The sequence below is a fragment of the Eublepharis macularius genome, chromosome 3, assembly GCF_028583425.1.
Source record: "Eublepharis macularius isolate TG4126 chromosome 3, MPM_Emac_v1.0, whole genome shotgun sequence".
Taxonomy (NCBI): Eukaryota; Metazoa; Chordata; class Lepidosauria; order Squamata; family Eublepharidae; genus Eublepharis; species Eublepharis macularius.
The window spans coordinates 149,042,291-149,066,860 of NC_072792.1; the positions used below are offsets into that span (position 1 = coordinate 149,042,291).

Genomic DNA, 24,570 nt, shown 5'->3' on the forward strand with positions numbered 1-24,570 from the left:
AGAAGGAAAGCCTACTCAGTGCTTTTGAGAGGAGCGTGTTTTCCTTTAAGGAGATCAGTGTGTTAGCATTACAAATGAGGCAGGTGTGAACAGCGGGACACCACAAAGCGTCCCTTGGCTCTGCCTCCTCGAGGTATTAGGAAATGGCCCACAGCTCTAAATCCCCGTCTGGGGCATGAAAGACCCTCATAGGTTTCTAAACCTCATAGGTTTCAAAGCTGATTAAGGCTAGTTAAATTGCAAGAGTCTGAACCTGTCAAGCCGTGGGCAGGTGAGATGTGAGGGCGACAGAGCCTTGCCCCAGCCTGCCGCCGTGGGATGCCACTCGGAGCTGGCCAGGGATAAGGGAGCCCATGCAGCCACGAGCCATCCCTGGGCTGCTCCTTACTCGCTCGCTCTTTTCCTCTCCTTCCAGTACTAGAAAGAAGCCCGAAAAGGGGAAGGTTCAATGTGATGCCTCCACATGAGCATTCCTCATCAGCCTGGGCAGCCCCGTCAGCCCTGTAGGGAGACCCTGCCATGCAAAAGGCCTAAGCGCCAAAGCCCAACTTTAGGAAAAGGGAAGCCACGCATCCGGGAAGACACAGCAGCCTGTTAAGCACGGGAGGCTTCAACTATCCTCCCCGTATCATTCCTCAAACTCCTCTCAACAGCAGCAGCAGCAGCAGAAGCATGTTCTGGCACCAAGCAGCTCATGGGGGGTGATGTGGGGGGGACAACAGTTCCCATGGAAGTGACAAGAGGTGCAAGAAAGCATCCAAGAAACTAGAGCAGGGAGGACACCCAGTTGGGGAAGCACAGAGAGGGGAGAGAGACCAAAAGAAAAAATAAAGACAAAAACAGAATTCTCCAGCCAATTCCCAACCTCTCCCCAACCCTCTTCTCGCTTGGCCTGATTTGTGATTATCTCTCTGCCTTGTCCTTCTTGGCTGGCATCTCGCCACTTGCTCCCATGTCAACTCCCGTTCAGAATCCACTGGTAGACATGCCAGCATAAGTCTGTTGAGTCCACTACTCCCAAGGCCCCTCTGTCAACCAGAAGGCGCTGCAAACCCTGACTCGCCTCGCTCCCCATCCTTGTAGCCACCTTCTTGACTTCACATTAGGCAGAGCTTAGCAAGCAAGCATGGCATCACCCCCCTGCAATGTGTTAAGCCGCCCCCTTTCCCCCTAGCCTTGGCACATCCAGCTCTCGCTGAGGAGCCCCCTGAGATCATGAGGGTGGGGTAGCAAGGGAGGGACCATCACACCAGTGGGATATACTTTATAGGGGAGAGGTTTGGTCTTCTCCTTCGATGCATTGCAGGCAGGAAGAGGAGAGTCTCTGGTTTTGATCAGGTCTTCACCCCCACTCAGTGCAACAGGTTCTCATTTTCCTTCGAACCACACCCACTTCCTACACCAAAGAGCCTGCTCGGCTCTGAGCGGGTACCATGACAGGCACAGCTCCTATCCTCTCCAGCGTTGCTTGGCTCACAGCATAGGAGCGGGTGTGCTGGGGTCTTGGCTTCCGGCTCACTGAGCCATTGCTCCTGCACATCTCCTGAGGAGAGGGGGCGGTGTTGGTTGTCACCACCAATGTCTTGGGTGGAGGAGGGGTTGGGTGGCCTCCATTGGCATAGACGGGGCGGGCACTGGTGCTCCCAGAGCGGGAGAAGGACTGGCGTGCATCATTGTTGAGGCGAGTGAAGGAGTCTGTGGCATGGTTTGCCTTTGGGTCGTTCCAGTACCGGCTGTTATAGGTGTTGGATGAGGTGAGAGTGTCGTTTTCTGATGAGGAAGCATCACCGTGGAATGCTTTTGTGGATGAAGAGCATTTGGGTGGCAGATCATCCTCCCTAAAGGAAGCCAAATGAGATTATTAGGAACGCGTTTGTGCCCCTTTCTTAATACCACCATCTCCAGCAAGCTCACAAACACACCCCTGTACCTTGTTGGTGGAGTACAAGGGGGAAAGCACAGAGCAATGATAATCCCACAACATTTGGGATGTCTCTGCCTTCTTTGGCACAAGTCCAACTTTCCTGTTTGGTGTCCCCTTTAAGCTACCATGGCTAAGATCTGGGAGGCCAAAACAAAGACTGCTCCTATTCCATCCCACTCCTGACAACGTTTGAAGGAAGAAATTTATTTTGTTTGAGACGCTTATATCCCACTTTTCTTCCCCGTGAGGACCCGAAGTCTTACAAAACCATTCTCCCCTTTTCTGTTTTATCCTCACAACAACCTTGAGGTAGGTAAGGCTGACACAATGTCACGTGACATGGTGATTGCATTCCAATCCAGCATCTAATAAATGCCTGGAGGCTTTGAGTGGCCGGAGCTGCCAGTAATGTTCTGGAGCGGATGAATTTGCTTGTGGCACACAGGATTAGTTACGCTATCGGATACGGTGAGGAGCCTAGAGAGTCTCCTGGGCTCCTGGAGCTGTGCTATTTTCCATCTACCCTTAACGTTGAGACTCTGTTTCTTTCTGGACGCAGCATCGGGACCCGTGCTTTGTAACCTCCCAGCTTAATCACTGCATTATGTTCTACCTGAGGCTGCCCCAAAGACAGCACACGTTACAACTCATGCAGAAAGCAGCCAATCGCCCCGCTATCAAGCACTGGGAGATATGCATGGATATGAGCTGTTCACTGCCAGTTACAGGGTTGGGTCCCGTGCTATACATTTTTCCTGCACTGCTTTCAATTTAGCATCCCCTTTCAATCCTGGGAAATTTGATTCCTGGGTCCCATATGCTGGCAGACTAATAGCCATATGGGTCGAAGTGGAGGCTGGCGAGGAGGGGAAAAGGGCAAAAGCGCCGTTCCTGCCTTTTCCATCAGCAGACCTGCAGATCCTCCCACCTGCAGCCCACTCCTCCACCTGGGGGTTACTGTGGCCCTAGGGGTTCTGTGACTGGATGATCAGAGGCTGCTGCAGAGAGAGGAATGTGGGGAAGAGACCCAGTCCTTGTGAGGATGCGTTGCGGGATCCAAACTATATCCAAACCAATAGGTGACTAGTTACCAGTTTGCTTCTGGAGCAAACTAGTAACTAGAAAAACTAGCAAATTTCACTCGATAGTTTTAACCCTGAATGCCTTACGTGGCTTGGGATCTTCCTACCTCAAGGTCTGCGGCTCTTTCTATAAGCCTCTCTACCCAACCGTCATTGCTCCCTGTTTTGTCTTTTAAGAGATTAGGATGGTTGGGGCTACAAACAGGATCATGACGGTTGCTGATCCTAAACTACCTCCCTGAAGATAGTTATAAAATTTACCTTACTATCAAGGTCCCAGATACATTATAAGGCTTTTCTTTTTCAATAGGCATTTAACTGAGTTAAATTCTTCTGTGGTTGTCCCTGTATTTTATTGTTTTATGATGCGTGTTGATTGGAGGAGGGAGGTTATTTCATAATGGCTATTTTTTTGCTTAAGGTAACCATTTAGAGACAATTTGGAAAAATGGTATCTGAATATCATAGGTAGTTAACTAATGTAAAAATCAGATATGAGATTCTTGCATGCTGAAATCTAATTCATTTTGAGGGACAGGAGTTCCTCTTAGAATATACAGCTCAGTGTAATGCAAGAGGAAGCTAGCAGGGATCTGACTATCCTTCCCATGTGATTTGCTTGGCTAAAAAAAAAAAAAAATGACAGGAAACTACTGCAAGGGGTCTGGGCCACGACCCTTCTCTTGCAAGCTAAACGTTTGTTTCAGAGAGGGAGCCCTGTTAGTCCACTGAAACAAAAATAAACAGTCGTTTCATGACACCTTAAAGGCTAACACTATTTTATTCTGACATAAGCTTTTGTGGTCTACAGCCTATTTCTTCAGAAGCAATGAAAAATCTACTCATTGCATCTGAAGAAGTGGGCAACAGTCCATGGCAGCTTATGCTGGAATACAATTATCTTAGTCTTTGAGATGCCCCTGGACTCCTGCCTATTTTTACCCACGGTTTTGTGTCATTCTTACTATGAGGTGGTGAGACAGACAGAGAGAGAGAGAGAGAGACTGAGAGAAAGAGATATGCTTTTCCAAGACCAAACCTTATCTCATTAGGAATTTCCTCCTCCTCTTCCTCCTTGTGTTTATTTTTCCAGTAAAAAAGTGTCACGGCCACCAAGATAATGCAGACCACAAGTACCACTGCTCCTGCAGCTGCAGCTCCAGCGATCAGGCCAATGCTCCGTGGATGGGCTGCATAAGACGTGGAATACATAAGAAATCTGAATCAGGAGAAAGCACGGCATGCATTCACAGAACCACAACAGGTTTTTGGCATCAAGAGAGACAACAGCATTGTCTAGGTGGGTCTCTCATCTATTTACTTTACCAATCCCTTCATCAAACCATCTGAGAGCCAAACTAAACTTTATGGTGGCCATGGTCCAACTCATGGCCACCAACACCACTACAGAGAAGTATTTAGTGGCACCATAAGCTCTTCTCTCCCCCTGAGTGTCTTTTCAAGTGCCAAAACAGTCATGGTGGATGGGGGGACAAGATCACATGGTACCTCTGTGTCCAATCAAGATCGGGCCCTTATGGCTAAATGGCTAAATTGTCCTCTAAAATGGTTGTATCCACGGCCACAGTAACACATCCAGTTTGGCCTTCAGCCAGTATCCAGGGCAAGACCCCTAAAGAGAGCTGGGCAGAAGCAGTTTTGGAACTGAGTCATGACCCTCTGTGTTCTTGAGTACTCAGCCTGTTCCAGAAATAACATCTAGCGCTAAAAGGATTTGGCATTTTTCACTCAAGTATCAGAATATGCAAAAAAGGCAGCCTAGTGCATTGAAAGGATGTCCTGGAATGTCTCTGGGCCACTGAAAATGAGAAAACAGTGTTTACACCAATCACTTGTCATGTCGGAGGTCTTTGGATATGTACACACCACAGTGGAATGCAGAATCCATTCTGCTCAAAGAGGCTGAACATGAAGAGGCCTCTGGAATAGGAAAACGATTGACCTTTTGCCACATCAGAGTCTTCCTGGCGGTGACCTTGGATTATTTCATGTTCTGAGTCCTCTAGACTTTTCTTCCTCCTTGGGAGGAAGCCCTGGATGTTCAGAGCCCTGGAGGAGTGGCAGGACTCCGGGGTATGATTTCCACAGCTCACTTCAGGAATCATGCACGACCATGGCTTATTATATTTATTGTTTGTGAAGCAAACAATCACTCAGATCCTAGTTGGCCTCTACAAATACCGGTTTCTATTCTTTATCTCTGTTGACTGGGAGAGTGTTCTTAGTGAACAAGCCAAGATTAAACGAGGATACCTACCTTCCAGACATCATGTGAAATCATAGTTAATAAACCAACCCTTAGATCCTGGCTTCAGATCCCGGTATGATGGACCCAAACTAACCACAGATAATGAAGTGGCCTGTAGTCACGCACACTAATTAGGGTTAGCTTAGTTAAACCATGGTTTTGTGTAATATCCAAAACAAGCCAAACTGACTTACGTATAATCACTTGAACTTCAAGAGAGCAGGTGCTGCTTCCAATGACATTAGAAGCCACACACTGGTAACGTCCTGATGACACGGTGCTGATATTGCGCAGAATGACTGTACCCTGAACTTGGTCTAGATGGAAAAGAAGGGAAAGATCTTAATTAAATTATGAAGAAAAAGAAATGACAACCAGCCCATCACAACTTTAAAAAGACACATCCAGCAAATTGTAAATTCAGCTGCAAGACTCAGAAGAGAGAAAATAAGTACAGCCTTCAAATAAAAGCACCCAACACAGATAAGATTAAGGTTTAAGGAGCTTACAGTGGACATTTTCTTCTTAAAGATTTTTTAATGCATGTGCAAGCTTAAGACTGAGAAAACAAGGCAAGCAAACCAGCAAGGTCATCACCAATGTAATTTTAATTCTAAGGAGGAGTGAATGTAGCTGCGCTTGGGCCCCACAGCAGCTTTGGCACATGTCCGCTGAAGTCAGATTTTTCAGTTGGAGACCAACATTTTATCACCACCAAACATCAGCTCTCAGATATTGCTGCCACGGTCATGGCAAAATATTAGCCATAATGTATTCCTGGGACTGCTGGTGCAATCTTCACAGGATGGATTCACCCATGAGCTGAAATTCACTTGATCCGCTTTGCAAGTCACTTCCAGAACCCATGAACTAGTCCTCACTCAGTGACTTCATGGCACTAGCAGACTGCTTCTTCCTTAATTATTTACCCTACTTTATTCCACTTTTATTTATCTTCAGCACACGAGAGAGAGGCTAGAATCTCTGATCTCTCGTCATCTGTTATGTATAACAACCTAAGGTATTGAAGTCCATGACTCAGAGAATCACACCTCATTTATGATACCAGACCTCACTTGGATCACCTTCTCTCCTTTTCCTCCTCTCCTTCTGTGAGTTTCTAGATAAATGTGAGGAAATGATCTTGTTTCTTTCCATTGCATATAAAGAAGTGAGCTCTGACTCACAAAAGAGTATGGCAGAATAAATGCTGTTAGTCTTTAAACTATCACTGAACATCAGCCAGTTTGGTGTAGTGGTTAAGAGCAGTGGGACTCAAATCTGGAGAACCAGGTTTGATTCCCCATTCCTTCACTTGAAGCCAGTGGGGTGACCTTGGGTCAGTTACAGCTATATCTGAGCTCTCTCAGCCCCACCCACCTCACAGGGTGATTGTCGTGAAGATAATAATGAACATACTTTGTAAACTGCTCTGAGTGTGGCATTAAGTTGTCCTAAAGGGCGGTATATAAATCAAATATTGTTGTTGTTGTTATTCTGCTCTATCTTGCTAAAATATACTGACACAACTACCCCTCTGGAATATTTACTTGGCCAGTTAATTCAGATCTTTGTGAGACAAGGACAGCATGTACCTAGAGCAGAGGAACCACGTGCAACCTAATCAACCAGGGTCCATGGCATATTTGGAAAGAAGGCCCACAGACCTAATGATGGCAGTGAATCAGATCTGCATACCCACTTCCCTCATTGCTGTCTGGTCCCTGGTGCTGCAATCGAGAGACAAAACTACATGGCAGTTGTGCTGTGATATACTCTAGAATGTCATACTTTGGACCTGACTTGGTCAAAGGTTAGCCACAACTGCTGTTTTGTTTTGTTTTTAACTATCATCAGAAGGGCCACTAGAGGGCCACCTCATACCCTGTAGGCTCAAATGCATGCATTTTTTTCTTTTTCTTCTTCCTTTATTTTTTTATTTACTAAATTTATCACGACAATATTTAATGACTTTCTTCTCTTCCTGACCGTATGGTCAGAGTTAAGGAGCCTTCATCCAACATAAATAACTTGTCAGCAGTTTGGGGCCAAAAAAGTGCCCAGTGTCCACAAAACATATGAAGTTGCCTGAGACCAAATCTGACAATCAGTTTCTCTAGCTCAGTATTAGCTTCTTTGACTGGTAGTGGCTTTCCAAGATATCCGCGCCTGCTATTCTTTAACTATAATTGCTAGGGATTGATCTTGGGGCTTTCCCCCATGCAAATAGCTACAGCCTGTTCCCCAAGCAAGCAAAGCAAAACGGAGAGGGGGAGGGGGCAGATACAGCAGAAGAGAAGAAAACCACGGTCACCTTGTGTTGCTGTTGGAGGCAGCTTGGGAGTGTTGTCCAGTCTTTCCCAGTAGTAGGTTGGCCGAGGGATGCCTTCTTCAGAATTGCAGGTCAGCGTGATGTCACTGCCAATGTTCAAAGAGCCCTGAATTCTGCAGACTGGGGCAGAGGGAGGAACTACAATGAGAGAAGACAGCAAAGAAATGTCCAAATCAGGATTTGTATTCAATAATTGCTTTCCAGAAGATGGACAAATGAAAAGAGAGGCTGAGAGAGAAAAGATGCAGATGAATCCAGGCACAGAGGGAAGCAACAGGTGAGGTCACCTGCTAAGGCTTGCTTCACTAGTGAGCAAACTTAATCATAACTGCTGACTTAATTGTTCCTGTTTCCCATTAGTGTCCTCTGTGGGGAAGAACAACATCTGCAGCTCCCCACCAGTTCACACAATAAAGATATTAAAACTTTTAGCTTCTAGCCAAGTTCTGATATCTGGATGTAGAGGGGAAGTTAAACATTAGCCACTATGCAAGAAGATAGCACTGCTGATTGGTAGGTATTACAACCTTGGACACATGAAATATAATTTTTAAAAAATATTAGGGATGAAAATGGACCATATATTCCCTTGTTTCCTTATTTATACCCTACTTACCTGAAAAGATACTCTGATCTCTCCACCATTCAACTCCCCTAGTATTTATCTCCTCTATATTTCTACAAGTCTATTATTACTGTGATCTGCATTACAACCTACTAAGGGATCACTGGGCAATAAAGCATCTTTAGTCACTGACTGAGCTCCTACAATGCCATAGAACATTCACAAACATTCTAAATGTAGAAGAAATGAAGCCCATGCCAGAACATTTGCAAAACAGTCCCACTTCTTCAAGCGAAGCAAATATTAAGCTTAGCTGGGTGGGAAAATCCTAAGGTTGCATAGTAGGGGAAGATCCAGAGGAGTTAACCGTGTTAGTCTGTAGTAGCAAAAGAGAAAAGAGTCCAGTAGCACCTTTAAGACTAACCAACCTTACTGTAGAATAAGCTTTTGAGAATCACAGTTCTCTTCGTCAAATGCATGGAAGGTAAGAAGAAACTGGTCAGATATATAGGTGGAGAAGGGAGGGGGGAGTAGATGCAATCAGTAGCTTCTGATAATGGGATCAGTTTGCTTTTGATAATGAAATCAGTTACTTCTGATAATGAGATAACCATTCATAGTCCTTATTCAATCCAAGCCTGACTGAGTCAATTTACGTATGAATTCCAATTCAGCAGTTTCCTGTTGGTTTCTGTTTTTGAAAAGTTTCTGTTGAACTATGGTGACCTTTAAGTCCTTGATGGAATGTCCTGGTAGACTGAAGTGTTCTCCCACTGGTTTCTGGATGTTGCCATTTTTAATGTCAGATTTGTGTCCATTTATTCTATTGCGCAGAGGTTGGTTGGTTTGTCCAATGTCCAGAGCAGATGGACATTGTTTAAGGTTGGTTTGTCCTGGAGCAGGCTGCTTCTGAGTACTAGTCTGGCCCTGTCGATTTGTTTCCTCACTTCATTAGGAGGGTCTACAACAAGCATTTGGGGGGCTACAGTACCAACCTAATGAAGTGAGGAAACAAATCGACAGGGCCAGACTGGTACCCAGAAACAGCCTGCTCCAGGACAAACCTAAAGGAACTAGCAATAGAACATCACTGGTTGTCACCTACAGTTCCCAGCTCAAACCCCTCCAATGTATCATCAGTGACCTACAACCCATCCTGGAAAATGATGCCTCACTTTCACAAGCCCTGGGTGGAAGACCTCTCCTTGCCTACAGACAGCTCCGCAACCTTAAACGACTTCTCACCTACAACCATGAATCGGCTAGCAGAGTCACTAACACCAGACCCTGCAACAGACCCAGATGCCAGCTCTGCCCTCATATCGACCCAGGAAATACCAGGACCCAATGGCATCAACTACACTATCTCTGGCTCTTACAGCTGCTCATCCTCCAACGTGATATAAGCCCTCATGTGCCAACAATGTCCATCTGCTCTGTACATTGGACAAACCAGTCCTCCATGTTTGCCTCACCAAGCTACAACCCAGGGCTATTGGAGAAAAGGGAACTCAGAGGTTACTTTCCCTCAATATATGCTGCCAACATTTAGACTAGGCCCATTTAACGTGACCAGAGCATTCATGTGTGTGTCAGATGTTTCCCCTCAGCTAACAATCTCAAACCAGACAGGGGTAAACAAAACAAAACAAACTTTATTTACATGATGGAATATAGGGGTGAACTACCAAGTATACTGGGGTTGAACAGGAAAGGTTTCAAAGTAAAAAAACAGATTAACAGCCAGCTGTTTTTCTGCTGCCTCTCTGAGCAGTGTCTCAAACCCTCAGAGCTGAACTACAAGAGACTAATTACGCAAGGAGGATCACATGAAAGGAGTTGCAATGTTAGCTGGGAAGCTTGAGTTTTAAAAGAGATCAGAAGACTTTGTCAATTTCCCCTCTCTACAGAGCCAGGGAGATCACTGCTCAGAGGGTTTGTTAATTTCCTGTTTGCCTCCTGAAGGCTCTGTCAGTTTCACCTCTGGAGCAGCAAGCTTTCTGGCTCTGTAGAGAGGGGAAATGGACAAAGCCTTCGGTTCTCTTTTAAAACTCAGCTTCCCAGCTAACATTGTGACTTCCTTCACGTCCTCCTCCTTGTGTAATTCATCCCTTGTAGCATAACTGTGTGTCTCTCCCAAGAGCCTCTTTTTCCCTTCAATGGATTCTAACTATGATTGGCCCAGCATTCCACCTGCTTCCAATGGCTGTCTCTCAGGAGAGATGGAGCTGAAGCCAGTCCTGTCCGTCTCACAGCCATTTCCCACAGCTGCTGTGTGGCTGCAGGGAACTCAGGTCTGGGGAATCCAGACCCAACTCTTTAAAAACCTCCACATCTAGCTTGACCCTAAGAAAAAGAGAAAAGCTTGAGGAAAGAATAGGGTGGATCCAACCATTTTCCAAGAAACCTTTATCCAGCCTAAGTAGTTTTTCTCCGACATGAGAGACTCTTCTTCCAATGAAAGGGCCACTTAAGCAGGAGGGAGGATCTTTAAGCTAGAGGAATGCTTCAAACCTTTGTCAGTGGAGTGGGAGGGTATAGGTATGATCCACCCTGATGGTCAGTGGACATTTACGCCTGAAAAAGTATCCCAAGAAGATGAAAGTGAGGCTGGAAGACCCTAATTGAAGACCTAAGAAAAGGAAAGACAGCAAGCTGCAGGGAAGGAGTTATTGGACAGAAAAGCAAACTTTGGAATTGGTCAGACTGTGAGCCATGGAGCAAAATGCTTGCCAGGTCCACATGTTGAGAAGGCTCCTGTACCTTCACAAGGGGCACAGGACAAGGAGGTCTGCAAGATACAGTTTTTCTCATCACTGTAGCACGGTGGCGGGGCAACTTTCCAAGAATTGCTACATTTTGGGGGAAACGAAGCATCCCCTATCTGCAGCTTTTCTCGTTGTTATTTTAGTCTTCCACTGAAGCTACTTCAGAACTCCCACAGCCCAACATCTGTCCCATTTCTGCCTTGGCTTGCTCCATGTTTTCAGGCTGGCTGCAGGTATAGTTGCAAGGAAGAGAGAGAAAATGGTTTCCCATATGAGGATTATATAGCAATTAAGGCATTGCAACTATCCACATACCACATGCCTTTCCCCCCCTACGCAGCCTTAAACACCTCAGCGGGGATGTTTGGAGGGCATTTTCAATTGAAGAAATGGCAAGAGGGAGGGGGGATTAACTATGACCTTTTTTCCCAGCACCACATCTCAAATTTATATCAGGCCCTCCTATGACAGCAGTTTTTGCTCTAAAGCACAATCCCAAACATCAAACATACTTAGATATTCAACATTTCCAATCTTCTTACAGTCTCCTGATCAGATTCACTATTTAAAATACCTAAGTGCAGTTCTGGAGGCCTCACTTCAAAAAGGATGTGGACAAAATCGAAAGGGTGCAGAGGAGAGCGACGAGGATGATCAGGGGTCTGGAGACTGAGCCCTATGAGGTAAGGCTGAGGGCCTTGGGAATGTTTAGTTTGGAGGAGATTGAGGGGGGACATGATTGCTCTCTTTAAGTATGTGAAAGGCTGTCATTTGGAGGAGGGCAGGGAGCTGTTCCAGTTGGCAGCAGAGGGTAGGACCGGAAACAATGGACGTAATTTACATGCACAAAGGTACCAGCTGGATATTAGGAAGAACTTTTTCATGGTCAGAGTCGTTCAAAAGTGGAATCAGCTGCCTGGGGAGGTGGTGAGCTCCCCCTCACTGACAGTTTTCAAGAAGAGGCTGGATGAATATTTGTCAGAGATGCTTTAGGCTGATCCTGCACTGGGCAGGGGGTTGGACTAGATGGTCTGTATGGCCCCTTCCAACTCTATGATTCTATTATTCTATAAGTATTTGCTTCCTTTTACACTCATCTGCCGCAGGTTCTCCCTCTTGCAAAACACATACCCAAGACGTTGAGTCCAATGACTCCAATATTCCGGCCACCTCGGTCTGGTAGGTTGTTGACCAAACACTTAAGTCCCGGTGTCTGAGAGCTGGGTGTTGTTGATGAAGATGGAGGCACTGGTGGTTGGCATTGTCATTGCAAACCCTACTCGCCCGTAAAACTGGGGTGCACCATCAAAAATCTGACCCCCTTGGTAAATAATAACCTGGAAGAGAAAAGCACAATATGTCCTTGAGGAAAAGGAAAGTTGCAGTAAAGGCTCATTGGCTCATTAGGCACAGACTTCAATGCCCTGTGGTTTTAGAATGCTAAAACACACACACACCAACTGTGGTTCACAGCCTAAGAACCATATGGAGTGCCTGGATGCTGACTATGCACTCCATTTCAACTTTTGCTACCATGGAGAAATGCTCCCACTGTACATTTCAGTGGTGCTAAGAAAAACTATAATGAACTGCCCCCAAATGAAGAGTCAGACCTTGTTTGTTTTGTTGTTTCTCTTCCCACTTGGAAACACTGTACAAAGTGGTTTGGAAGTAGCAACGGTGGGGGATATGTTCCAGGGCAAGGCACACATTTGCATTTCTTGTGCAAATGGGTTGGAAATAGCAGGTGGAGGGCCTGTTTTCATTGACTTATTTCGAGCTTCAAAGCTACACTATTTGTGCACGTCCACACTACCATGGCAGAAGAAATCTGAAGGTCAAATCAAGTCCATGCTCTGTTAAAACTAGATGCCAGCTTCCTGTAGCTCATGCAGAAGGGATCTCTTCTGTGTGATAAAAATAATAATAATTTTGGTTGAGGAAAACTTTCTTACAATAGGTTTTGTTGCATAAATTGGCAGGCAACCCTATTTCCAAGGGGTGCTCACAATATATTAACTACCAATCCTTAAAGGGAATGGCCCCTCCAAGTCTCCATTTTCTGATAGCATAGCTAAGCATTACAAGTCACAAGACTGCTACCCCAAACCAGCTGCCCTATTCCTTGCTGTTCTCCTCTCCTCCAAGGTTGGCACATGGGGCATGACAGGGCAGCAATTTCATCACCTGCTGGCTGGGGGCGGGGAAGCAAGATATTGTTGGTTGGCAGCTGAGTAGCATTTGGACTAAGTTTGCTCTTCTCTTACTGCAGGTGTTAAAAGCCTGGGCTGGACTAGAGACATTCCTGATAGGTAGGAGAAGTGAAGAAGATCCTGCTGGAAGCAAGTTAACAAGAACTGAGTAATATCTAAGCCACTCTTGGTCTCCTCTTCTTGAATGCATTAAAAACCTGGGCAGAGGCGCGAACCAAAAAGCTCTCGGCCTTTTGATCTTTGACTAAGGCTTGCAGCCTAGGGCCAGGGTTAGGAGTCTCATCTTTCAAGACCAGCCAAAGAAGTGTGTGCTTTGTTTGTTTTATTGTATTATTTGTTGAAACTGATTGATTGTACTTGGTATTTTTCCTGTGACCTTCTTTGAGTCTCTTCCAGAAAAAAATACCACCATCCCCCCCCCCACACACACACACTGCATCTTGGCTGTATGGTCTGTATGGTGCTAACTGGTTAGCTCTCCATTCCTCTGACTGTAATCAGAAAAGTACTCTACTGTTGGAAAGAAACACCCCACACCTAGCAATCCAAATGAGGCGGAGCATCCTACTATATAAAAGGCAAGCTATACTGGCGATGAGTCACTTTTTATCCCCACGCAGGCACACTTGCAGGCTCCCCTGCAGGGATAAAAAGTGAGTTTTTGGCAACACTGCTTGCCTCGGAGGCCCTGAGGAGGCCACCATCATAGTGACGGGAAGGCCTGGTGTGGTAGCATGGCCCTCCGGAGGCCCCGAGGATGCCGCCACAGTGGCAGGAAGGCCTAGTGCAGCGACACAGCTGCTGCAGGGCCTTGTGAGGGCAGCACAGCCATGCCAGGCCTCCCTGCCACCTGCGCCAGGCCTCTGAGGGGCTGCAGAGGCAGAAGAGAGGCCCGAAGTGGTGGCACAGCCCTCCCAGTGGCACAGCCCTCCCAAAGCCCCACAGCAGCCATGGAGGTGGCAGGGAGGTCCCGTATGGTGGCACAGCCCTCCCAAGGCCCCTCAGCAGGAGCCTGCTGAATCAGTTTACTAGAGCCCATTGTATTTTTCCATACAACAGGCTCTGTTGCTAGTTCCAAAGATATTTGAGTCCTTCTTCGAGATGGACAAACTCCCACCAGTTGGACTCATACCCTGTTCACCAACTGCAAACAGAGACATGATTTTTCAATAGTCAGTTTGATAGTTTCTTGATTGTTTGTGGGTGCTCAACAGGTTGTTGTACTATTTTCTTTACTAACCATGCAGTACAGTGCAATTGGCTTTTCACACATGTGGATTCTCACACAGCCCGATTGAGGTCTACTCCCTCCCCATCCTTGTGGCCTAACTTCTCTGCTCAGCAGGCAATAGTTCAAACAGACAATAAGATTACTCACAAATCATATAAATCAGTCATCAATAAATGCTGTGTTTCAATAAAGCCCTACCCTTTGATGGAGAGCTAAGCAGACTTAGTAATACTAATGGCTGCCAATCAGTTTGAATCAGCAGCATCTTTGCACACATGCAGTTTTGGGAAACCCCAATGAAAACCGGTTTGGCAGGCACTGGCAGCAGTTTGACATGAACCAAACAGACTGAGCATTCATTCAGCTCACATTGGATTTCTCACTTTGGACATGGTAAGTTCTACCCTTGAACTTGTTCACAGCATTCCTAGTCCTCCTCAAGTTATGGTCAGGGAGGGGAAGATAAAAGGATAACAGCCAGGCCAAGTGCCTTTGCTTTTTAAAAAGCCCTCCTCTATTGCTTGCTTTTGTTCTGGCCTCTCCAGACCATAATCAGAGAGGGGTGGGGCAGTGCTTTCCCAAGATAGTCCCTCTGTGTTTATGGCTGGGAAGTTATAAGGTGAAGAACAGATTAGACACGGAGGCACAGTTAAATAGAAGCCTATCGAAGTCTATAGCTTGTCCTGGACCCAAGCAGTGGCATGGATGGGGGAGGAGGGCGTTGGAGCCTCCTCCCATCCTTGCTACTACTGCTTGGAACAAGGAGCCTCAAGGATGAGAAGAGGCTCTCCCCATAGTCATTGCCACATTTGTAAGGTCTGGGCTTCAGAAGCTCTGCCTCTGGAGAACATCAGGGACCTGCCCCGCCACATCTGTTCTGCTGCTGTCCTGCACACCACCATGAAGACAGTCTGTGGATTCAACCTGAAGCCTGCATCCTGCATGTTCAGAGAAGAAACAAGCAAGAGCCATCACTGGAACAACGGAGGGGGGCAGGGAGGTCTGTGTTGCAGCTAAGTTTAGGATACCTGTTCAGGTTGGTTGGCATTGGAGAGAGGGGTGACCATCCAGATGACATTAAGGTTAGTGAGCGCAGCACTGGTAGTGAAGGTACAGGGCAGGACCGCTGTCTGGCCCCGAGCAACTTCGACACTCCGTGTGTTCATGAACACTTCCAGGGGACTCACCAGACCTGTAAGGAAAGAGGGGAAGCATCCTGTCATTCCTCAGTGTTCCCGCTACTTTCAATGAGAAGCTCTAGGCAAGGAACCTCACAATGTCCAGAAAGAGGGGAAGCTCTTGAAACACAGATGAGGAGGAAGATGGTATAACTTCCAGCCCTGCTTTTTCATTCATCAGTCAGTTCCTCGCTTTACAAGTTTCTGGCTCTCTCCTCCGCTTATGCTGCCAATTTGCCTTAAATGTAGAATATTTGTACAAATGCTCTATTGCGGTATTGGTGAAACAAAATAGCCTAGTAAGATGTTCAGGAAAAGGCATTGGCAGCTTACTGTGATGATAATATATTTTATTTACTTCATTTATACTCCACCTTACTCCCCGCAGGGGATCCAAAGTGGCTTCCATCATTCTCCTCACCTCTGTTTTCTCCTCACAACAACCTTGCAAGCCAGGTTTGTCTGAGTATATGCAGCTGGCCCATGTTAAGTGGTCACTCCAGGTAACAGCCAAGCAAGCTTCCCTGGCAAAGCGGGGATGAGAATATGAGTCTCTCTGATCCTAGTCTGACAGTCTAACCATGACACCACACTGGCTCTCTATGTGTGAGTGTGAAGAGTGTATTTCTCCAGGGCTCACAATAACGCTTCAAGTCACTCTTGACTACTGTAATCCCCTGCCACCCAGAGATGTAGCAAAAAGCCAGAGACCATTAGGTTTGTGGTTCAAGCCCCTATTACTTGAAGCATTAGCTGTCAGAACAGGTGGGGAAAAACTCTTCCTGAAGCCTGGACATGGCTACTCCCAGAAAGCACTGACAATACGGTGCTGATGCAATAATCTTTTTTTAAAAAAATATCCTTTCAGTCCTAAGTCATACCTTTCCTCCCCTCCCTCACCATGCACCTCTGACTAGCACACAACCTAAATCCATGCACCAATCAGTCTACCAGGTTTACCCACTTTTTCTAGCTATGTCTGGAAGGTAGATGTTCTAGTGAAAAGGCAGTATGTTTCCACGTTCCAAGAAGCAGTGCCTGCAGGCTTCAGTAGACAGGCCAACATGACAACCAGCTTCCATTCTTGCCTGCTAATCCATGAAATGTCCTCCCTTTCCTTCCTCTCCAGCCCCCTCCAGCCACACTTCCACCTTGGCCCACTTTCGGAGACCTCCCACAGCCTTGAGTAATTCAGGGCAGTCAACGCCACACGGTACACAGGATGCAGGAGAAAAGATTCATACGGCTAAGCTAAACAGCACCTGCAGGGCTACAGCTGGGAAAGGCACACAACAACTGCTTCTGACAGGTGAACCTAGCAAAGGCGATGAGGGATTTTGGAGGGGGAGGGCTGAAGTCGCCTCTGTTTAGTTTGGGACAGGCTGTTTTCGACCCTCACACGCACCACAAAGGCATGGAAAGCAAAGAGAAAATGGAGAAGGCGATGGAGCACTGCATGCTCCTTGTTTCAGCCTCAACTCTCCCAGGCTCCCATCCGTATCATTTCTTATTTCGAGTACTTAACTAAGCGCTTTACAGTAAATAAAGATTTCATAACAGTCCCTGCCTGCAGGCTCATACAATCTATCTAATATATGTATTCGGATCTTACAACTGTGCAACTCAAAACATTATTTTTCATTTTCAATTAAGATACTGAGCCAAAAAAAATGCACAGATGTCTGTGCCTGAAGATATGTATCAGGACACATGGACAGTCCTAAACAGACAAATGTGAACATGATTAAGTACTAGTTAATAAATATTCAGCATAATGCACGGGTTATACTTTCTGTAGGCTGAAGATGAAGGTGGGTGGTGGAACAAAGATGTATGTAGGGGTGGACTGGCCATCATGGCTATGGGGACTTTTCCCTAGTGGGCCAATGCTCCCCCCCACCTGCAGCTGGCCAGCCCTGTGACAGGAGGGTGGCAACCAGCCCACCCAAGCCTCTAGCAGGGAGGGAAAGGCCGTAACACATGACCCTCTGGGCAAGCAGGCTGTCTCTCCTCCCTCCCTTCTTCGAATGGGAGATGGAGATACTCTTTTCCAGGGTTATTTTCTGCTCCCAGCCCAGCCAGATGTGTGTTTGATGGCTTTCTGATCTAAACTACCTCGCCTCTGATACAGAAAATTGGCATCTCAAGGAAAGGGCTAGGGCTAACCTTTCTCCTTAGCAAGCTAGGTGTTTAGGTGCAGGAAGTCTGTTCCCTCTCTCCATCTGGGAAAGCAAGATCCTGCCAGCAGCTTCTGTTCAGGCCAGGGAAAGCACGGCCTCTTGATTCTTTTGAGGGAAGATTCTCACCTCCTCTAAAATGAACATGGGAGTTGTGTTTTGTTTTTTGGTCGTTGGGTGGGAAGTGCATAACTCACTGGTTTAAGGCATCTGTAACCAGCTGCTGCACTGGTCCTCTACTGCACTTTGTGACATGGACTGTGTAACGGGTGAGTTAGTATGTGGCACGGAGCCATAGCTCAGCGGTACAGCATCCGCTCTGCATGCAGAGACATTCCCAGGTTCACAGCCTGGCTTCTCCATTGAAAAGGATCAGAAAGTAAGTGATGCCAAAGGCACCACCTGAGACCCTGGAGAGCCACTGCCAGTCAGAGTAGACAATATTGACCTTGATAGATCAATGGTGCGACTCAGTTTCAGGCAGATTTATGTGTTTATATCTCTCTTTATGAGTATATGGTGCAGCTTTGCCTGGTTGACCATTTGAAGACTTCCAATGCTATCACTCTACAAATGTTCTTATCTACCAAGAGAGCTTTGACAAAAATGACTGTGAGTGCTCATGTTTGGTCTTGTGTCTTTGCAGATACTTCTTCCCGTGCAGAGAAGATCATGCTCAAGTGCCAAATCACTTTTTAAAATTCTACTTTACAGAACTGGTGAAAAGCACTGACTTTTTGCTATTCCGCAAATGGAAATGCATTAATTTAAAAACCAAAAAGATACATTAGGTCACTTGATATGCACCCCTTTGTGCACAACGCAGAGATGAAAGAAGTCCAAAAGTGGAACTGCCCTAAATCTAATAGCTGAATTCCCACCAACAGAACCATCTCTGAGTCATCAGATTATGTACAGTCACAGTGTGTTCCCCAGACATGGGCCATTTGCATAAATGTTATTGTATGAGGTTTCAAAATAGAATTATGTTCCTGGTTAGAAAAGGACACATTTTACTGATTCCAATTCAGCAGGAATTTCTGAAGTATCAGATTATTTGTCTGGACAAATCAGCATTTTGGATGTCCAAAATTAGATACTGATGCATGGGGGTACGACAAAGCCTTTTGCAGAAGCTTCTAATTACCAGTATGTGCCAATACCATCCTCTGTGCTTTCTGAGAGTCCACAGAAGCCCTAATTCCTATAATGTAGGGTTGACACATGCTAAAAAACATGAAAATCAGCAACCCTGAATGAATCACTTTATGTGCAATAACGTCCAGTGCTTCAGTGAAGCTTACATGACATGAAGCAGGCCTTTGCTCTTGCAATTCAGTGGGAGCAGCCCACTTGACTGTATGGATTGTAGCTTTTCACAGCATCTTCTAAGCCCTGGTGGTGCTTAGAGGTGTCAGCAATGATCCCCAAAGGCTTCCATGTGCTGAGGAATATTTCAGGGTTATGCAGATCTGATCACGTGTCCCAAATGCCCACTACACAGTTCATCTTGAATGGACACAGAAATCAGCTGCCAAATTGAAAAGGATTGTGGCTCAGTGGCAGAGTCTCTGCTTGGCATGCAGAAGGTCCCAGGTTCACTCACCAGCATCTCCATTTAAAAGGATCAGGAGACAGGTGACGAGCAAGACTCCACCTGGGAGCTGGAGAACTCCTGCTATTCTGAGTAGACAATAGTGACTTTGCTGGACCACTGACGTGATTCAGTATAAGGCAGTTTCATGTGTTCTTTAGGGGAGGGATGGTAGCTCATTGGATAAGCTTCTGCTCTGCACAAAAACGGTCCCAGGTCCAATCCCTAGCATCTCCTATTCAAAGGACCCATCAGTACGTGATGTGAAAAACCTCTCCCTGAGACTCAGGAGCCAATGCCAGTCTGAGGAGGCAATACTGACCTTGATGGACCAATGGTCTGATTCAGTACAAGGCAGCTTCATATGTGCATAAGTGAGAATTTCTTTGAATCTGTCTGATACCTTATATTGTCCCTATTGACTTTCTGTAGTTGCTGGGATGTATTTACTTACCAGGAAATCTGAATACACACACACACAAATGACACAATGTACCACAGCTCTCATGCTCAATGGAATGACAAGGCTGCTTCACAAACGTTTACTTTCTTACATGGATGTGCTTTTTAAAAGTTACAAAAGAGACACACACTTATCACACACACACACAAACATATATGCATACATTCATGTATGCTTTCCCTGTACAGAGCAGTGATATCTATGGAGAAAAATCATCACATTTGAAGCAGCCCCTAAAGGCTCAGCGGTAATCAAAGAACCCAAACAAGCAGTAATGAGGTCACAATCCCCTAGGAACATCTGCTGTGAAAGATCTATTGACGTGAAAGGCAAGCCCATTCATCTCAATGGGGTTTGTGCGCAGGAGAAGTTCCCAAACGGACTGTGCCTCTGGTAAGCTAAATTTCCCACCTAAAATGCTCACTTTTGCACCCAAGGCAACAACAGACTGGAATTATCCCAGGCATCTTCAGTTCTGAGGCTCAGGCTTGGTAACGCAACAGCAACTGCATGCATTTGAAAAACTCTACTCGCTTACATTAGTGCCAGGGGAGCAATCTTGTTCTCAGCCGGGGGGGGGGGGGGTTGGTCACTAACAGCCCAAGCAAAGAGGAATCCCAGATATTGAAGTTCTCTGCATTGCTTCACATTCTGGCCCTGAAGCCTCAAGGAGCAAAGTTAATAATAAATGTTGCAATTCCGTTTCTCCTTTGTGTAGGAGAAATGTCTGGCAGATCATTGCTTTGGCTGGGAAACATTTTTAAAGAGACAGCAGAAACCTGCTATTCCCAGAACCTTCTTTTTTAAAAAATAATAATAATAATAGTACAGTTATTGATAATGAACAATTCTCCAGTGTCCTCTCCTCAGTTTTTCAAAAAGCCTTCCTGTTTACCACACTAAACTGTTAGAGGACACAAACTAACCTTAAATGGGAAACCCTTGCATAACCGTGAGCAGTTATTTAGTTGGGCTCACATCTCATTGTATGCCTTAGTGCAGATCATGTAAATTAAAACACCAATAAGGTAAGTAGATAAGACGGAAAAAGTGACCAGCTTCTTGACTGACTTTGGACGCTAAATGCACGTCCAAATTGAATGGCTTTACTACTGCTTCTGAAACAGCATCTCATCAGGATCTGGCAGACATCCCAGGGAAGGGAGTTCCAGAAATGCTATGCGGCCAGTGAGAACCTCCCTACAAGCTTCTAATATTTAGAACTAGAACACAGAAAGTTTCCCAGAAAAGATGAACAACAGTCCAAACCTAAAGCCAGGTGAAAGTTCAAATCCAAAAGGAGCTGAAGGTTAGCCCCAGGAAGTAGTTCTGGAGGAAGTACAGGAATTTACACTGGGGGACTGGAGCCAGTAGATGACCTAAATTCCTGCAATGGCCAACCCATCTACAGAACTCCAAGTACAGCTGCTGACTGAATGGAAGTCCCTGCAGTCCCTTCCTCTGACAAGCTGCCATGATGGTGCTGGCACTAGTGAAGATTATCCTCCAGGACCAGAAGTCTGAGAAGTGATGTGATACTGTAAAGATGGAACTCAGGCTATAGGGTAAGTTACTGGTGGAACCTGGACAAAGGGTAAATTGTGGGGGGTTTGCTTACGCTTTCTTACGTTAGAACTGGAAACCTGGCTACAGATCCACTTTGACATTATCATGAATTTAACAGAATTATGACATAAAAAACCTCCTTGCTCCAACAACTACAGCATGCCCAACATATTACTCATTCATAGGTATGAGCTGGGCATTTTTAGTGTTTGGGGAAAGGTAGTCTTGGAGGGAAAAGTGCTTTACGTTTCAGAAGAGGAGGTGGACCCTGCCTATGCTGGTCCATGTGCGTGACTCCACACACACCAGATGCCTGGTACTGCTGGACTGGAACTGTAACAAGGTGAAGTGATGCAAGATGAATGAGGCTCAGGCAGTTTTGGGGGTCTGCCTGGTCACATCTCCCCCCCTTTCCACTCTTGCCTGCATTGTCACTTGTGCAGAGGCTAGTGCCGTTTATCAGTTTCTCCAAGAGAATTCTCTGGAAGTCTGCAGTTTGCATGGGAAGTGGTGGTGTGACAACTTCTGCCCCAAATTGAGTACAGTTCACTTCCATCTCCAGGTAGCTTGGCAGGAACAGCCTCATTCTAGTTCCCCCCTAGCAGGCAGTCTACTATATCTGTGTCATGCAGCAATGGAATCCACCTTTTCTGCTCTGAACTCCTACCTGACCCTCAAATAATTTCACCCGCACTGTTGCAGAGCAAGTGAGAAATGGCTGACCCAGAGGAGCATCACATGCTTGAAAGGCCATGTTTGGGAGATGGGAGCATTGTAGCCGCTAGAGGCGGGGTGGCAATTGTAGAGGGGGCTTTGCCCCACTGTAATAAAGCCCTCCAAGTAGAGTATTCCTGAGGATGTAGCTGTTATGGCTGTTTTTTCTGACAGCAACCCATGTGAATGTGGTGGCCCAATTAACACTGGTGTGCGGAGTTTGTCAGCATACTTAAACCAATTACATGTGACTTGTTACATGTGATTGTATATATAGGTACACTCTATGTGGAGGTTTTGAGAGACCTGAACAAGGCCAGATGTCAGTAAAAAGAGGTCTAGTCCATCTTCCACCCTGACATGCTATCTTTTTATGCAAAGGTATTTTTTTTCTCCCATGGAGGGTGGAGTATTCATGCAATACTATGTGTTCAAACTGAAATAGTTACTGTTCCGTCCCAATTTTACCTGGTGAACTATTTATACAAACTAGGGCTGAGACCATGAAAAGCCGGCATTAGGATGTTGCCAAATCAAAAAGAGAAGCACTACTTTAGTGCATTAGTAATTGAAATAATAAGGGTTAAATTATGTTCACTGCCATTAGTGACATGGAAGATTTATTCACTAAATAGGTGATGCAAGTAGATTTTGATAGCAAAAAGGAAACGTGGGCTTTCCCTGCTCCAATAAAATTTTTGCTTGAAGAAAGGTGACTGATATACATACAAGCCTATATAGTGGATGCATAACTTGATAGCATAGCCTCTAACAAGCCACCACGAGAGGCATTCAGTTCCAAGCACCAATGACATTGACACAGCAAGGACAGCCAAACTGCAAGATGCATGTTGTCCGTGCCACAAATCCCTTCTGGCCTACGAATGAGCCAGTGAGCTGCCAGGAAGCCATCCGTTTCAGAGAGGAAAAGGTGGTTCTTCCCAAGAATGAAGGAAGGAAAGTCCCGTTTCAGATGCACATTGCTCATATAAGCTACCAAAAAAGGACAACAACATTCTGATCTAGCCTGCAAAGATCGGGGGGGGGGGAGTGATTTCTCTGAGGGAATGGTGGAGGGAAGAACTGACCTCCCTTGCCTCAGCACCATGGCTCTTGTCCAAACTCCCCCTCCCCTGTAGAAGCTTTTAAGGAAAATAAAAAATAATTTGATCTCAAACATTTTTGCTAGTGCTGAATGTCCTTCTAATTGTCTAAGGGTGATTTAAGAAGAGAGACACCAATTCAGAAGGTACTTGCAATATCAGTTCATGTGTCTAAATGCAAAACCACAGTAGCAGATATTAGGGTGTTCACCCATTATTGATTTAGTAAAACAGAGTCCTAACAAGTACGAGCACCTTAAGAGCTAAGAGGAAAAAAGATGGAATATAAGGGCTGTTGTACGTGTTCCCTTTACATCTGTACACTGTTACAGTCCATGTAGGCATCTATAAATGGGAGACATGTGCAACAGTTAATACTTAGAGACACTGAAGGTGAGAGGTCCCTGAGGATTACCAACTGCTCTACCAGCGAATCCATTACCCACACATCTGCACTGCTCCCATCTGACCTTTCTCTTCCGTGGCTGATAGGCTACCCCTGGGCCAGACAGAAAGAAAACAGAGAACCTACCTGGTTATCTAAGCCCCATTGACCCATGCTGCTCGGAACTTGGCTGCTGGCTTTGTAAGCTATGATAAGACAATCACATGGCCCTTTCCCACAGCAGAAAGGAGCCTCTCTGCCCTGGCGGGGAGGAAGGCTGGAGCCCACTTCCAGAGATAAACGGGAAATATGTCCTAACCCTCCATGCCAACTTTGCCATTGAGAGGGGGGATTTAAAGCTGAAGAAGATAAGAATGCTTCAAATAGTGGCTCCCACCAGACAGGTGGCAGCTATTTTATCCCTTGTTATTATAAGAGGTATCATGTTTCAAATGCTTCTACTTTACTTTAGAGGACAAAAGTTTCTTTAGCCGAGCCACAATGAAGGCAAATGTCTGTGAATCATTTCAGGATGCTGCATACAGGAGATCCAGGGGCCATTCTGACACCTTTCTGAGCCTCCTGCCTGCTTTCATAATCGGCTACGTACTCATATCAAGCTCTTTACCAGCCCAGATTTGATTCTGTGTTGATTGATGTGAGCCTTTGGGCGCACAGCTTCTGTAATCAGTAACTGCCTCCCTGTTTCCAGATCTAGAAATCTGCACATCTGCAAACACACCATCAGTTACAGATGTGGCCTCTAACACAAAATCAGGTATATCCCCCACGCTAACCACCTTCTGACGCTTGTGGCAGAGGGTCCCACTTTAAGCAGTGAAAGAGCAGGAAGGGAAGAGTTACACACACGTACAGGGAGAGGGGGAGAAAGAGATTTTCTGCTCAAAATTGCCCTTTTCCACAGTTGTTCTCTTCTTTTTTAAAAAAGAACACCATTTGCTTTTTTAAAAAACATGGATTTACATATAACATGCAGTTGGCTGAA

General features: G+C 45.8%; 1 protein-coding gene across 1 annotated transcript in view; it reads right to left on the reverse strand.

Annotated features, from left to right (window-relative positions):
* Positions 1–1,190: 1,190 nt before the first annotated feature.
* The window catches only part of IGSF11 (immunoglobulin superfamily member 11), a 249,559-nt gene continuing 226,179 nt past the window's right edge, over positions 1,191–24,570 (reverse strand). Inside the window, 7 exon segments of the mRNA XM_054974310.1 lie at positions 1,191–1,838; positions 4,046–4,196; positions 5,470–5,592; positions 7,590–7,745; positions 12,072–12,142; positions 12,144–12,277; positions 15,413–15,576. Coding sequence (XP_054830285.1) covers positions 1,397–1,838; positions 4,046–4,196; positions 5,470–5,592; positions 7,590–7,745; positions 12,072–12,142; positions 12,144–12,277; positions 15,413–15,550 — 1,215 coding nt within the window. The 5' untranslated portion in view covers positions 15,551–15,576 and the 3' untranslated portion in view covers positions 1,191–1,396.